Source organism: Carcharodon carcharias, chromosome 10 (assembly GCF_017639515.1).
Source record: "Carcharodon carcharias isolate sCarCar2 chromosome 10, sCarCar2.pri, whole genome shotgun sequence".
In the NCBI taxonomy this organism is placed as follows: Eukaryota; Metazoa; Chordata; class Chondrichthyes; order Lamniformes; family Lamnidae; genus Carcharodon; species Carcharodon carcharias.
Genome location: NC_054476.1, coordinates 136259103 through 136276504, shown reverse-complemented (window position 1 = coordinate 136276504; position 17402 = coordinate 136259103). Strand labels below are relative to the sequence as shown.

General features: G+C 39.0%; 1 protein-coding gene across 9 annotated transcripts in view; it reads right to left on the bottom strand.

Moving 5' to 3' along the window:
• LOC121283176 (general transcription factor II-I-like) overlaps positions 1 to 17402 on the bottom strand; it is a 194479-nt gene that overhangs the window by 141844 nt on the left and 35233 nt on the right. For all 9 annotated transcript variants that reach the window (XM_041197396.1, XM_041197395.1, XM_041197397.1 and 6 more), the window contains 2 exons: positions 7798 to 7936; positions 910 to 1047 (listed from right to left, as the gene is read on the bottom strand). In XM_041197396.1, coding sequence (XP_041053330.1) covers positions 910 to 1047; positions 7798 to 7936 — 277 coding nt within the window. The remainder of the gene's footprint in view (positions 1 to 909; positions 1048 to 7797; positions 7937 to 17402) is intronic.

The following is a 17402-nucleotide window of genomic DNA, read 5'->3' as shown; positions in this document are numbered from 1 at the left end:
GAATACAGGAGATACTTCGCAAAAAACAAGAGAGGGTGAAGACAGCACACAACCGACCTGTAGGTGCAGAACTGCGTAGTCTGCGCGTAGGGCTAAAGGTTGAGCTCACATCCCACCTAGGGAACCAGGCTTCCTTCGGGAGTATCCAAAGCATGCGGCTAGCCTAGATCCTATGAGGTCACAACACCGAATGGGGCAACATTTAAGAAACAGAAGCCAACTGAGAGAATTGTCCAGCTACATATTATCCAACACTCCAACTGCATCAAGATCACGTTTCAAGATGAACTCAGTGAAATTGTGGAAGACCACGATGAAAATAAACAACACTATGATAATACACAGGATGCCAATGCACCCAAAAGTCAAGAACAACAAGGTGGTGAGTCTAGATCTTAGTAAGGTCATGAGGTCCAAAAGGATTAATAAGCTTGGACGGACACTTTTAAAATTCAAATGGTAAATGGAGATCTATCTTTTATGTAAATAGTTTTCACAACCACCCTACTATGTTATGTATACTTACTCTTACTATGTGTAATGTTTATCTTTGGAAAAAAGCGATGTCATAGTATCACTTTAAGAGAATATGCAAATAGTATACACGTGTCATCACTGAAGAAAGTGATATAAAATAGCATATAGCTAGCTGTGAGTGTGCATGCGCGTGCGTGTTGAAACCTTAGGTTAGATGTGTTTGCTGACCTCTCCTGTAACTTGTATATATTAGTATTAGTCTTCAAATAAAAGAACCTACGTTGTTTACCAGTCCTGCGTGGGATTGATGAATTTGCAAGTAAAGCTTTGCAATACTTCATTCAATTGTACCAATGTCAACAAACAATAATCACAGTACATCGATGCTATTTACCCCCCATCCCGCCACAGGCAATTGAAATATAATAGTACCATAGAGTGAAGAAAACAACTCCTCAACTGATTTTCTTATTGTTTCAACATCAGTCTGGTTATGTACAATAGTCGGTGTCATACAGAGAACATCTTCATTTCTGGGCTTTCCTGCTGCTTTTTGCTCCTCAGCCACACCTGAAATTAAACCATAACTATTAAAAGCGAGCACGGAGAACATGAAGTCATTTCAACAAACTTGTCTTAGATTCATCGTACCAAACATCAACCCATTGAAAGAAGTTTCGAAAACAAAACAGTCATTAGTTAACATATGCCACACCAAAATGCTTCTCCAGCAACAAGTATTTTAACTATCACAAAATAAATTCAAACATACTGAATATCATAAGCCTAAAATAATTTAATGCCCGAGGGATGGAAAATGCTAACATTTAAATAGTAAGACAAGAAGTCAATTCATTATATGGGAACAGATTACTAGCGAAATATATTTTGTCGAGAATCTTGCACCATGTATGTAATCAAGCGAGTTATTTGTAAATGATGAAAAGCAATATGCATAAGCACTCCTGACAATTCAACATTTTCAAAACTAAATACTCTTAAGTTTATCAATAATTCAAAGTAAACACCCTGGCCTTCAGCTAGATATAATTTAAGTTCAACGTCTGGGCATAGCAACCAACACCAGCATATCTTTCCCAATGTGCAATCTGTACATTAACTATAAGGCGTAGGAAAGAAGTAGGCCATTCAGCCCATCGAGTCTGCTCTGCCATTCAATGAGATCATGGCTGATTTGAATCCTCAACTCCACTTTCTTGCTTTTTCCCCATAACCGATGATTTCCTTACTGATTAAAAATCTGTCCATCTCAGCCTTGAATAAACTTTATGACCCAGCCTCTACGGTAAAGAATTCCACAGATTCACTACCCTCGGAAGAGAAATTCCTCTGTCATTAATGGGCGACCTCTTCCTCGAAGTTTATGCCCTCTGGTCCTACACTCTCCCACAATGGGAAACGACCTCTCAGCATCTACCCTGTCAAGCCCCCCCGAAGAATCTTACACGTTTCAATAAAGTCACCTCTCAGTCTTCTAAACTCCAAGAACAGTCCCAACCTACTCAACCTCTCTTCATAAGAAAATCCCTCCATACCTGGGATCCAGCTAATGATACTTCTCTGGACTGCCTCCAATGCCAGTATACCTTTCCTTCGATAAGGGGCCCAAAACAACTCATAGTATTCTAGGTGTGGTCTAACTAGCGCATTGTATAGTTTAGTTTTAGCAAGACTTCCCTATTTTTATACTCCATTCCCTTTGAAATAAAGGCATACATTCCAATTGCCTTCCCTATTACCTGCTGAACTTCAATGTTAGCTTTTTGAGATTCATGCACAAGGACTCTTAAATCCTTGTGCTGTAACTTTCTGCAGTCTTTCACCATTTAAATAATATTCAGCTCCTCTATTCTTCCTAACAAAATGCTAACCTCACATTTTCCCACATTATATTCTATCTGCCAAGTTTCTGTCACTCACATAACCTGTCTATATCCCTCTGTAGACTGTGTCATCCTCACCGCTTGCCTTCCCACCTATTTTTGTGTCATCGCAAACTTAGCGATAGCACATTTGTTTCCCTCATCTAAGTCATTAATATATAGTAACTAACTGTAACCCCCAGCACTGATCCCTGTGGCACTCCACTAGTTACAAGTTGAAAATGCCCCCCTTATCCCAACTCAGTCTTCTATTAGTTAGCCAATCCTCTATCCATGCTAACATACTACCCCCAACACCATAGGCTTTTATCTTATTAAGTAGCCTTATGTGCGGTACCTTATTGAATGCCTTTTGGAAATCCAAATATATTACATCTACTAGTTCCCCTTTATCTATCCTGCTTGCTACCTCCTCAAAGAATTCTAATAAATTTGTCAGGCACGATTTCCTCTTCATGAAGCCATACTGACTCTGCCTTGATTATATTATGCATTTCTAAATGCTCTATTATTACATCCTTTGTAATAGACTCTAACATTTTCTCAGTGACAGATGTAAGGCTAACTGGCCTATAGTTACCTATTTTTGTCTCCTTCCCTTTTTGAATAAGGGCGTTTCATTGGCAGCGTTCCAATCTCCTGGGAATTTTCCAGAATTTAAGGATTCTTAGAAGATTACTACCAGTGCATCCACTATTTCTGCAGCTACTTCCTTTAATATCCTAGGATGCAACCCATCTGTCCAGGGGGCTTATCAGCCTTTAGCTCCAATAGTTTCCCTAGTACATTTTTCCTCTAGTGATAGTTATTGTATTTATTCCTTCCACCCTTTTTACCCCTTGATTATTTAGTATCTTTGGAATACTATTAGTATCTTCAACCATGAAGACTGATACTAAATAGTTATTCAACCCTTCTGCCGTTTCCTGGTTCCCCATTATTATTTCCCCAGCCTCATTCTCTAAGGGGTATATCTTCACTTTGGCCTCTCTCTTCCTTTTTATATATTTTAAGAAGCCCTTACTGTCCGTTTTTATATTACTTGCTAGTTTACCCTCAAAAGTTTATTTGCTCCCTCTTTTTGTGGTCTTTTGTTGGTTTTTAAAACTTTCCTAATCCTCTGGCTTACCACTAATCTTTGCCACATTGTAGGTTTTTTCTTTCAATTTAATACTGTCCTTAACTTCCTTGGTTTATCTCCTTCCTAGAATTCTCCTCCTTCCCCGGGATATATCTTTGTTCTGAGTCATTAACTATTTTTTTAAAGGTCTGCCATTGTTCATCAACTGTCTTTTCTGCTAAATTTTTCTCCCAGTCCACTCCACCCAATTCTGCCCCCATTCCTTTGTAATTACCCTTATTTAAGTTTAGAACAGTTATTGCCAACCCAAGTTTCTCACTCTCAAACTGAATGCTAAATTTTACCATGTTATGGTCACTGTTTCCTAGGGGATCTTTTACTCATTTATTAAACCTGCTTCATTTTGCACTACCAGATCCAAAGCAGCTGATCCTTGGTTGGGTCCACAACATACTGTTCTAGGAAACTGTCCCGAATACACTATGAATTCTTGCTCATGGCTAACTCTGTCAATTTGATTTTCCCAATCTACATGAAGATTAAAGTCATCCATAATTAATGTACTGCCTTTTTTACATTCCCTCATTATCTCCTGATTTATTCTGTGTCCTACAGGATACCTACTGTCAAGGGGCCTATAGATTAATCCCACCAGTGTCTTCTTCCCCTTGTTATTTCTTACCTCCACCCACGTGGATTCTACATCTTCCGATCCAAGATCATTTCTTGCTTCCATACTTATTCCATCTCGTACTAACAAAGCTACCCCCACCACCCTTTCCTTTCGAAAAGTCACATATCCCCGAATATTTAGTTCCCAGCTTTGATCTCCTTATAACCACATCTCTGTAATGGCTATAAGATCATACTCATTAACCTCCATTTGTGCCTTTAATTCATTTATTTTGTTCTGATGCTACATGCATTTAAGTAAAGGGCCATTAATTTTGCCTTTTTACCACTTTTCCCCCTTTGACCCTACTTGCTGCTGTTTTTTATGTTTGTACATCTGTCCCTTCCTGCCACACTCTGGGTATCAATACCTAAACAACTGATGAGGGAGTATATATGGTCATCCTGGGTGATCGGAGAACTAGTTTTATTTTCTAAAGATTTTGAAGAAACTGGGCATTAAAATCTCATTGCTTTATTTCAGACAACTGCAACATTTATTTAAATGTATTAACAAGTATGTTTTTTTTCTGTTTTAAGGTGCTCACAAGACCTGGAATCAGAGAGATATAGTTTCTTCATTGAAATAGAAGAAAACAAGACTGCTCATCAAGAATAGTTTTTTTTCTCAGTCACTCCAGTTAACTCAATTGAAATCCTAACTAAAAAATCTCTTCCGCATTATCTTTGAGATTTGAGGATATTTCTTCACATTTAAAACTTGGAAACTATAAAGGATAATCCTTGAGCACGTTCGGAAATAATTTTGTTTATGGAAATTTATATGCTTATGCCAATAACGACTGGACTATCGCACCATGAAGTGCGCAAAGAATACATTTTTCACTTTTATGCTCACGACACAATAGGAGGTTAGACAGAAAATCACAGACTGCAGATACGCAATTTATTATTATGTGCTTGCAGCATGCACAGAAGTAATTTGTTCTCAAATAGTTTATGGTAAGAAGGTAAACAGCAACTAGCAAACAGGAGAAAAACAGTTGGAGATAGTGGAGATAGCTGAAGATACCTAAGAGATTGTGAATGGGCTATAGAGGTTGCACAAAATGCAGAAGAATCGTCAGATGGTCTGAAAGCCCACTACAAACTAACAGCAGTTTGGGCTGCCCTACCACACGGCTGCCAGACACCACTTTCCATCACCAACCACAATACACAGTCATACTCTACTTCTCCTGGTCTTGATGGATCCAAAACCCTTTGAGTCTGCAGTCCTACCCACAGTCCCAAAAACCCCCTCTTTGTATTCACAAACAGATAACTTTCTCAATACTCCATGGTCAGAACAAACTCCAACTCTGAGACCCTAAGACTTTCTTTCCCAGGACCTGGCCCACTGTTGTAAAACCTCCAGTATTCCTAGAACCCCACATACAGTTTCCAAACCTTACACTAACCTTCTTCAAAAACAGCTACACCCTGAGACCCTTCACAATCCTGAGATCGCAGGCTCCTATTTCCACTTACAAGTCAGTCCACCTCACACTACTTTGTGTAATTAACCTAGTCTCAAAAGTTCCTACTTTGGCACACCCCGAGGGTGTGAAAGGCACTCTATAATTTCAAGTTCTTTCTTTCCCTCTTACTCACACACCATCTCACACTTCCACTAACACTTGTGTATCATCATGCTACAATAGGCAATTTTCTTGTTATGTAATTGACTCCTAGCTGTGGCTTCCACTTTATAAAAGCTGGAAAAGACCAGAGACCTAAGTTGAGACAACTGAACAATTTCAAGGTAATTACAATTCCTACCTCCTTTCCTTTTTTATAAATCTAAAGCAACATAATATGTTGTGCCTTTCTATTCCTTTACTTCAAATCACCATATCCTCAATATTTCCAACTCATGATGAGTAATGACCTTTTTAGGCATGTGTATCGCTATATTCCTTAAGAGAACTGTCAAACATAGCCATCTGAATCTGACCGCTAAGTGTAACTATCAATTACACTTTCTAGCCCTTAAAGAACACACACCACACATTCTAGTTTACATATTCTTGTGACTCCAAGCAAGTCAGAGAACGTGTTACTATACATTCACTAGTTTATATATAATGGCCTGACTCTTCTGTGGAGTGGCAACAACAGTCTTCGGATTGCCACTCTGCTCCTACTTTACATTTCTCACCCTGATTTCCAACCTGGGTCTAGAAATATGGAGCATAGCAATTCCTGGAGTCCTCCAGTGTAGTGTAGGAGCAGAGCAGAAAATGAAGCCCCACTCACTTTTTACAATACTAGTTTACGTATTCTGGAAAATTTAAATGCTCAAGGCAAATTGACAAGCTAGGAGAGAAGGCAAGTGTGTAAGGTAAGTAGGGTGGGTCAAGGGATCTGGGGGAGGGGGGATGGGGTGCTGTCAGTAATATAGGCTCCCAGGAGTTGGAACTGGTTATAATCTAACTTTTCCTGGGTAAGTATTCTGTTGAGTGGGAACCATCCGAAGTCTCCGACTTTAAATCTGATTTTCAGAGGGTGCCAGACACATAGTAATTGCCCGATGGACATTGAAAATTCCCAAGCTATTCCCATGCAGTCCTTTTGTAGGGACTTCTTGGGCACCACCATCTGGAAACCACAAAATCTGGCCCAATGTTTTTTTTTAAAAAGTCTTGCATTTGAGACATGTGTTTTGATCCATGCATCACAACAATCAGTAAATTACCACTGATTACAAGTTTCATTGAAATAAGCATATCAGTGTGGCCAGAAGAGTAGGGCGGATGCTCACTTTGACTCCACAAAGCCTCATGGTCAAGGTTCATGCAAGAGTAACAGAATGCACATCACAAGCCTGGATAAGTCCATGCAACAAAATGGAAATTTAACATCAAGCATGACAAGTCAATCTGATTGCTCAGCCTCACTGCCAGTGGACTTAATATCTACTACATCATCATCATAGGCACACTGATTCCAGGATGCACTGTAACAACTCATTAAACTTACTACAACACTGTCTGTCAGCTATGCAACCTTTACAACTAAGAACAAGAGCAGCAAAATCACTGGAACACCTAGCTCACATAATGGGGGTCTGGGATATCCACTATTTTTGCTGATGGTTGCTGGGTCAGAATTCTGTAATTCCCCAATCATCACCTTCTTACAGGGATGGGCAATAATGTGGCCTTCCCAGAACACCCACAATTGGGTTAGAGACCACTTTTTTTTTTAAAAAAAGAGCACAAAGATACAAGTGATAGGTAAGTAGGCAAGGGGAGAGCCAAGAGGAGGAGTGAGGGTTCGTGTTTTCACTGAAACCTACAAAGAGAAGTGCCGCTGTTTCCTAAATTGAACTTAATTAAAAAGAATCCCCATGTATTTTTTTTTTCTCCTGTTCTTTTAATATTTCTAAGCCATTTCTTAACCAGGTGGGTTGTTACACGATATTATGACATCTACCAATGTTACATTGATGAGTTTCACAATTCATGGAATAACTCAGCAGAAGTGTTTTGTGAAAAAGATCTACTTTAAAACTGTTTCACATTAGTGTCCTATAGGAATCTCAAATCCAAAAACTGCCACAGAGAAGAACTGCTTTTAATTAATAATTATTCTTTGAAATCAAACAGAAATTAACCTGCGACTTTGTACAATCTATTTTATAGTTTTAATTAAACTTACAGTATTTGACAAAGTCAGTCTGAAAATCCTTTCGGCTTCCAATGAAAGATCTTCCTCGCTCGGTCCCTACGACAAATATATCTTTCTCATATACAGCAATACAAGCCACTTCAGCTTTTGACTTTGCAATTTCCTGGCACTGAAGAGGAAACATCAATTAAACTCTTTTCAGACATTTTAGAAAGACATGCATTAAAGAAAATAATGTATTTTCATAAAAAACACACTTTCTGCATCACACTAATTCTAATTTCTCTCATGCTTGCAAGAAAAAACAGCACACAAAAAAGAAAGTTCTCCAACTACGAAACAAATAGGTTAGAGTAACAAGGTCCACAGACTCTTGCCTTTTTCAAACCCTGCATTTCAATCACCATCCTTAAGTATTGAACTTTTGAAAAAAATGCACTAGGGTTAATTTATTTGATTCATAGGCCTAAAAGGATTCACATGTACACTTTATAAGATCATTCTACATGCTATGTTCCTGTCCTTCCAAAATACAGTGAGAAGCACCCAAGGTTTGCATAATGTGCCTTACATATATATGTTAATAGCACAAAATAATGTCACTTTTCTGACTGGAAAAAACTCCGGAACCAAATGAAAAACTCAGAACATTTATTTTACTGTGTCTAAGCTTTTCACCTTACTTATTCAAGATTTTGATGAAGAAATATATCTAAATTTGCAATTAATACTAAATTAGAAGGCACATTAAAGTTGTGCAGACAGGAAGCAGGGAGTTATAAAGGCACATAGACTAAATAAGCGAACAAAAAAATAAGGCAATATAGGAGTTCAATGTAGGAAAAGTGCATCATCTACTCTGGATCCAAGAAATGCAATTTGGAGTTTTTGTGAAAATGAAAGACTAGAAGCTCTGGAGAAGCCAAAGGCTTGGGTATCCATGTGCACAGTCCATTAAAAGCTGTGCGTGCAGATATAAAAATCACACATGCTAGTGGAATGTTGGCTTATAACTGTTAAAGGGCTGAAAGAGAAGTGATGCTTCAGTTATACAAAAATAACTTTGGTCAGACATTATCTGCAGCACAGTATTACATTCTGTCCACGTGTCTGAAAACATATACCATTTCGACCACAGCCGATGTTATTTGCTGAGCAAGCCAAATCCCAGAGGGAAGCTTGTCTTACTGATCATAACCTTTATTTTGGTATTGTGATAAAAGGGGATAACTACTGATCCCAGAAGCACTTCTAGGATTTTAACATTAAAAGATTTATTAACAAGAAAAAAAAACCCAAGATTCAAGTTACAGAATTAAAAATAGTTTTATAAAACATCCCCTTCCCTCCCCAAAAATACCCACTTGGTCAGAACACAAGAGGTAAGCTACCTGACAACAGCTCCCATATAGAATGTTAACCAGAAAAATTCAGTTATATTACCCAAGGCAAAAACCACTGTCATTTTAGTAAAGGTATACCACATCTCACTCTCTTGCACTCTGCTGTGGAAAACCAAAAGAAAGGTTCAGAAATAGACTGTTTTCTGACAACATGGACTTCTCTGGCTTGAAAATGCAACGGCTACTATAAATTAACAACTTTCACTCATTTCCCCAGCACAGATCTGGTCTCAGGATATCTCCCCCAACACAGCTACACAACTTAGCTCAACAGCTTTCCTCAAATATTCTTTTCCCCTTTTGCCCGAAACACCTCTTTGAACTCAACTGTTCCAAGTATAAAAATCTTTCATGGTTTCCAAGTGTCTCCACTTCCAGGTCAAATAAAACATAATAACCTTCCTTTGTTACCTATGAAACCTTTGTAAGTTGTAAAAGTCCCTCGTCACTTTTAAATTCCCCTTTGAAATTTAATAGTTTTGGTTCCTTGTAGACAGCAGCTTGAGGCTTTTCACACTTGTTAGATCTTAGAATGCCTGCCCTTGCACACAACCTTCCCTTCTTTATACATATTTTCCCCCTTGAATGGAAATTCCCATTGTTTCACTATGTCTTTGGACTTTACCTCTCTAATAACAAAAATCCATCAAAGTACCAAGTTACCAGTAATCTTTGGGAAAAATAAACGCACTGTTTAACTCCTCCTGGCTAGGCGGCACATTTCACTCCCTCTTGAATTCAAGCTAGTCTGGTTTTATTTAAAAATGCAAATATTCCATTTACACCTATGTTTACCTACTTAACATTTCAAACCTAGCTTATCTTCTGTTACAAAGCCTTCAGACCAGCTGCCTTTAATTCAATCACAAACAAACGCCAATATTACTTTACTGTACAATAAATTCCAACATTACGAAAATTATTATATCTTCCTGACAATTTTAAAATTGAATGGTTGCAATAACAAACTCCGCCGGAACAGTGTGGTATTTTCATCTCAAAACTTTTCCAGAAACTTCAAAGGATTGTAGTCAGTATATATAACTGCCTTGAGTTTTTTGGTTTTAGCTTTGCAGCATTTTGAAGTGTATGCTGCAAACTTAAAGTCTCTTATTCTATAGTTGATTATTTCTTCTGATGCACATCCGACTTCTGAGAGAAATATCCCACTGGGTTCTAAAATCCCAGTTCATCTTCCTGTAGCACCAACAGCAACATCACTGGTGTCAATAGCCATTTTAAACTGCTTTGGATAATCAGATACTGCCAGGGCAGGTATAGTGGTTAGTAAAGCTTTCAAGCTGTCTGGCATTCCTTTGTCCATTGGAATCTCCTGTTCTTCTTCAATAATCCAGTCAGTGGAGCAACTACACTGCTGAAATTTGGGACGAATTTCCGATATAATCCACTCATGCCCGGAAATCTCAAAACTTCCTGTCTGGCTGTTGGCACTGGGAACTGTCCTCTGCATCTCCTGGGGCCACTTGACCATGTCCAACAGTGTGGCCTAAATATGCCACTTCTGCATTTGCAAATTCACTTTTAGCCAAATTAACCAAAGTGGCTTCCTGTAGTCGATGAAACAGTTCCTTTAAATGTTGTAGATGTTCCTCCCAAATTTGACTGAATACCACTAAGTCATCAGTATAGACAATTACTTAGTCCTTCAATCACTTTGTTAGTCTCTGAAATGTTGCTGGCGCATTTTTCATACCAAAGGGTATTACTTTGCATCGATATAAACCATCAAGCGTCACAAAAGTTGATATCTCTTTTGCCCTTTCCGATAAGGGTACTTGCCAATATCCTCGCAGCAAGTCAATTTTTGTAATAAATGCCAACTGTCCCACACTTTCGATACAATCCTCCAATCGTAGAATAGGATATGAATCCACCTTTGTTACTGCGTTTACTTTGCAGTAATCAATCCATCGTCTTTGTGATCCATCCAGCTTTGGTACCATTACAATGGGTGAACTCCAAATGCTGTGACTAGGCTCTATAATGTCATTTTCAAGCATAAATTCAATTGTTTTCTGCACTTGAGCCAATTTTACTGTATTTAATCTATATGAGTATTGCCTTATTGAAATTGAACCCACCACATCAACATCATGCAAAGCCAAATTTGTCTTCCCTGGTCTATTTTCACAAATTGCTTTGTATGACTGCAACAGGTCTTGTAAATCACTTCAACAGTATTCTGGAAGGTAACTTAATATCACATTTAGATTCTTAAGTACTTGCTCATTGTCCAGTTTAATCAAAGGAAAGCCAACTTCAGAACCTTTAATTTCTTTTTCCTCTGCCTTACCTACCACTACCAGTATTTGTTTATCCTCCCTGTCAAAGTACCTTTTTAGCACATTTACATGGCACTCTCACTGGCTCTTCTATCTGGGATATTTACAACTTAGTATACCTTAGTCTGTTTTTGGTCTGCTAAGGTCCACTAAACCGTGCCTTTAATGGTTTGTCTGCACTGGCAACAAGTACTAATACTTTTTACCCAGCCACAAAACCACGGGCCTTTGCCCTTTTATCCACTATTGTCTTCATCACTTGCTGAGATATTTTTAAACGTTCCCTAGCTATCTCACATGCCTTACTCAATCTTCCTCTGAATTTCTTCACATAATCCAGGAGAGCTGTTTCAGAACTTTGACTCATTAATTTCTCCCGAATTAATTTGAGTGGTCCCCTTACTTCATGATCACAAATTAATTTGAAAGGACTGAATCCTATTGACTCATTAGGGGTATCCCTAATAGCAAACAAGAATGGAATCCCTCGATCCCAATCATGTGGGTAGCCATGACCATATGCTCTAATCGTAATGTTTAAAGTTTGTTGCCACCTTTCTAAAGCACCTTGTGATTCAGGGTGATAAGCCAACAACCTAAATTGCCTTATTCCTAGGCTGCTCATTATCTCTTTAAACAGCTGTGACGTGAAATTTGAATCCTGATCAGGCTGTATTTCTTTTGGTAACCCATATCTTGTAAAGAATTTGGTTAACTCCTTTACAATCACCTTTGCTGTAATTTTCCTTCAAGGTATTGCTTCTGGAAATTTTGTGGACACATCCATGATTTTCAGTTAATTTTGATTCCCATTTTTAGTCTTAGGGAGGGGCCCTACACAATCAATCAATCAAGACCCTGTTAAAAGGTTCCTCAAACATTGAAGCTGGAATTAAAGGTGCAGGTTTAACTGCTGCTGGAGGTTTTCCTATCACTAGACATGTATGGCATGTTTGACAGAACTTAACTACATCTTTATGTAGTCCAGGCCAATAGAAATGTTTTTGTATCTTAGCTCGAATTTTCCTAATTCCAAAATGTCCAGCCATTGGGATTTCATGAGCCACTCAAAATTTCATTCCGGTACCCAGATGGTATCACTATCACCCACTTTTCATCTGCCTTGACATGAGGCGGACTCCACTTCCTCATTAGCCATTGTCTTTAAAGGTAATAACATTCTGGAACGTCTTCTGCCTCTGTCTCCAAACAAGCTGTCTGGTAATAACTGCTTTAAGTCTGGGTCCTGATGCTGTAACTCCACTAACTTTAAGGAACAAAACACCTCAGCCTCATCCTCCCTAATCTTCTCATTCTGAGTAATCTTTTCAAAGATTGATACAGTCATCTGAGGTTCAGCATCCTCCCCATCTTTTAGATTCTCCCCTTCCTGTTTAAGTTTGTGTCTCCGTGACCTCATCACCACGCAATCTGGAAACAAATCGAGGTTTGCTCTTTCTGTAAAAATCTCTGTTGATTGCATCTCAATAGGTTCCTCCACTATGGTAAGATGTCAATATTTGTGATCCAGCTCTCGCTCCCTAGAATAAATTGAACCCCTGCAATGGGCAATTTCTCCACCACTCTAACAATCACCTCTCCTGTCTTCAAATCACTAAATTTATTTTATATAATGAAATCGGCTTGAAACCTCCATGAATTCCACCAACCAACACTTTCTCCTGCAATAACCCTTCTGGAAAGCAGATGGCACTATCCAATACATTAATGACCAGCTAGCCCCTGTATCATTTAAGATTTTAACAGTCCTTCCTGAGAAACATACTTTCTCTTAGCATATGAAATCTTTAAACATCTCTGTAACTTGCCCTTCAGAACCTCCTTTGGTAGGTTGTGTGAACACATTCCTACCTCTCTGGCTACTATGGACTCTTCCTTCTCCACCTATACAAATGCCACTGGTCTATCTTGCACCTGGGTCTCAGAGTCCACAGCACTTTTACTCACAGAACTCTGAGTACTTATCAATGCAATCGGTTTCCCATTTAACTTCCAACTGTTTGGTCTTTAATGTCCAGCCTTGTTACAATGGTAACATACTACTTTTCTGCATTTTCCTTCTGCCTTTCCATTTTTAATAGACTGGCATCCTTCAACTGCCTCTTGTTACTAACACTTTTACCATCACCAGGTTTTCCATACCTCCAATTCTCTTGCTGACTCCCATGTGATCCTTTCCTTACACTCATCTGCAATATCATAAGTATCGGCTTAAACAGCAGCTTCCCTGATCTTTTTATCTTTCATCTAAATATGTCTTGATAGTTGCTGGAACACTATTTCTAAATTCTCCCATTGTTATAATTTCTCTTACATTTTCAAAACTCTTGTCTAACTTCAATGCCCTAATAATGATCCCAGATAGATTCTTTTTCTCTTGCAAACTCTACAGAAATCTGATTAGGTCTCTTTTTTACAGTCCTAAACTTCAACAGCAAAGCCTCAGGGACAAGCTCATAAGCAGTTAGCATTGCTCTTTTAACTACCTCAGTCTACAGATTGCTCCTCTGATAAGTTAGCATACACATTCATTGCTGTACCGGACAAAACTCAGTAACATTATAGTTCAAGCATCTCTTGCCCGATTCAACTTCATACCTATCTTTTCAAATGAAGTGAAATATTTTTCAACTCCATCTGCCATAAATTTAGGCATTAACCAAAGATTTTTAGTTAAATCAAATTACTCAAAAAAATCAAAGCCACCATCGAAATCACTATCTCTCCTTCTTTATTCTAAGTTTCACTTTAGAAAGTTCATATAGTCTGGCTTCTTTCTCTCTCTGAAGATCTCTATCTCTTTCCTCATTTGCTAACTTCTCTCTCCAAAGTTGAAGTTCAAGCTTTCGCATTTCTATTTCTTGCAATCTCTTCTTTTCCTGCTCATGATCTTCTTTTTCCCATGCAAGCTATTTTATTTTTATTTCTTTTAATCTGTCCTTTTCTTTTTCAAGTTTTTTGCATTTTTCTTTTTCTTCAATTTCAAGTCTTTTCAGTCCATTTTTGTTCAAGTCCAAACTTCTTCATCTGCAACTGAAGTCTTACTACCTCTAGCTGTGAAACATTAGTTTCAAGTGTCGTCTCCTCTAACTTTAAATGCTAAGTACTTTAACCATATCAGCCTTACGAAATCCTGCTTTTATTTCTAGCTGCACATCATCTGCTAACTTGCTCAGAGTCAGAGATTACAAAGACTCCACAGTTACATCTTGTACGTCCAGAAGTCTTAGCAACTGCTAAAGCCATTTTGCAGTTCAACCACTTTAAAATCCTTCAACACAAAACTAGAGTTCTGTATTCTCCTCATATCTGTATCCTTTAGATTCACAAATTCCAAGTCAATCAAGGAATAACTCCCACAAAGAGCCCCCAAATTTGTTACGACCACAGCCAATTACATAAGAGTTACATAGAAATTGCAATACAGAAACAGGCTGTTCAGTTCCCAACCATTCCATGTTGAACATCCAAATGAGTAGTATTCCTAATCCCATGTGCTGGCTGTTTCCATTCCCCATTTTTTGCTCCTTTCCTTGAGTCACTTAATTAACCATTGTCATGACTGCGCAATTATAATATTGTGGATTTTTTAAGGAAAATTGTTAGAAGTACATCGCTACTTTAAAAAAAATTTCAGTTAAGTTCTTAAAGTCCATTCAAAATGAAAGTCACAGCAGACAACTGTCTCCACAGATGATTGCTAAATATTGTTGAACTGTTTTATCTCAGAATCAGTCACCAAAGTCATTAATAAATGTAAGGATGCCTCGGACAACACAACTGAATCTTCTAAGGTGTGAAAACTCAGAACTTCATTGATACCAACAAAAAGGACTTCTTCGAAAGGCTGCAATTTAATTAACTTATTTGCTTCGTGAAACAATGACTCACCTAAATTAATGTAATGCATTTTTGAGTTTTAAACTGTATAAAGTCTGGCTGAGAACAGCTATTTTGTGCACAGAACCCAGAAGACCTCAGGAAGTCAGTTCCAACCCACAGCTCTGATGTGAATTAACTGTGGATAGCATGTAAGAGCTGGGTTTCTCTGCCACTGAGAATCAGAGGAAGTTGTCCAGAAACCATCACTGTTATGCTGAAAAAGAACTCCAGGCAGTCTTCAAGAGTTGTGCTGACAGAACCAGTAAAGAAAAAGGGACCTTCACTTGCTCCCCAAAGCTGCTTTACCTGCTGAGTCTACCTGAAAAAGGTAAATACTGACTAATCGACAACAGAAGCCATTGCTGCTGCAGAAAACATCTCTTCAACTTCAACCCTTCACTCCAGACAACCAACACTTCAACTGCAAGCAATGGGCCTGCAATGATAAGTCACAGAGACTGATTTGAAATCTCATCTTCAAGTATCTTTTCTCCTCCTTTTAACTGGATTTTAAGTAACTAAAACATAGACACACACACAGCCTGTGAGGAACTCAGTGGGAATGGAGAGAAATTGTCTATCCAGACTGTTCATGGTATTGTTCAGTGAAGGTAGCTAAACAATCCGAGATAAGCAGCTGTGGTTTCATTGGTAGCACTCCCGTCTGAGTCACAAGGTCCTGGGTTTGAGTCCCACTCCAGGGCCTGAGCGCAAAAATAAAGGCTGACATTCCACTGCAGTATTCAGGGAATGCTGCACTGTTGGACTTGGCATCTTGAGGAGACCAAGGCCCCAACTGCCAGTTCGGGTTGGGTGGAAAAGATCCCATGGCATTATTTTGAGGAGCAGGAGAGTCATGAGTGGAACCCTGGCCAATACTTACCCCTCAATCAACATCCCTGTGCCCTCCTCATAACCTAGCTTTGTATAGTCAGCAAACTTAAATATATTACTCTCTGTCTCTTTGTAAATAACTGAGGCCCCACTACTGATCCTTGTGGTACTGCAGGCCAAGCCTGCCGACTTGAAGGTGCCCCATTTATAGTCTTTGCTTCCTGTTCTAATCCTACCCCCAACTCCATGAGCCCTTATCTTGCATGTTACTTTTTTGTGTGACACCTTATTGAATGCCTTTTGGAAATCTAAGTATATCACATCAGCTAGTTTCCTTTTTATCAACCAGAAACTGAACTGGACTAGCCATATAAATACTGTGGCTACACATCAGGTCAGAGGCTAAGAATCAAACCTGCGATGAGTAACTCACCTCCTGACTCCCCAGAACCGGTCCATCTACAAGGCACAAGTCAGGAGTGTGATGGAATACTCCCCACTTGCCTGGATGAGTATAGCTTCCACAACACTCAAGAAGCTCGACACCATCAAGGACAAAGCAGTCTGCTTGATTGGCACCAATCCACAAACATTCACTCCCTTCATCACCGACACACTGTAGAAGCAGCGAGTACCATCTACAAGATGCACTGCAGGAATTCACCAAAGGTCCTTCGACAGCACCTTCCAAGTGCATGACCAATATCATCTAGAAGGACAAGGGCAGCAGATAGATGGAAACTCCCCTCCAAGCCATTCACCATCCTGACTTGGAAATATATCCCGTTCCTTCACTGTCACTGGGTCAAAATCCTGGAACTCCCTTCCTAACACAACCTGGGCTGCAGCGGTGCAAGGCAGCAGCTCACCACCACCTTCTCAAGGACAACTAGGGATGGGCAATAAATGCTGGCCCAGCCAGCAAAGCCCACATCCCATGAATTAATTTAAAAGATCTATCCTACAAGTTACATCCTCAAAAGGCCTTCCTGAATCTGCAAAACATGGGATTTCCCTTTCGTAAAACCATGTTGACTTTATTTCATCATACTATGATTTTCTAAGTGCATTGTTAAGGCTTCCTTAATAATAGATTCTAACACTTTCCCAATGACTGATGTCAAGCTAACTGGCCTGCAGTTCCCCATTATATCTCTCTCTCTCCCTCCCCACTTTCTTCAATCGCGCTCTC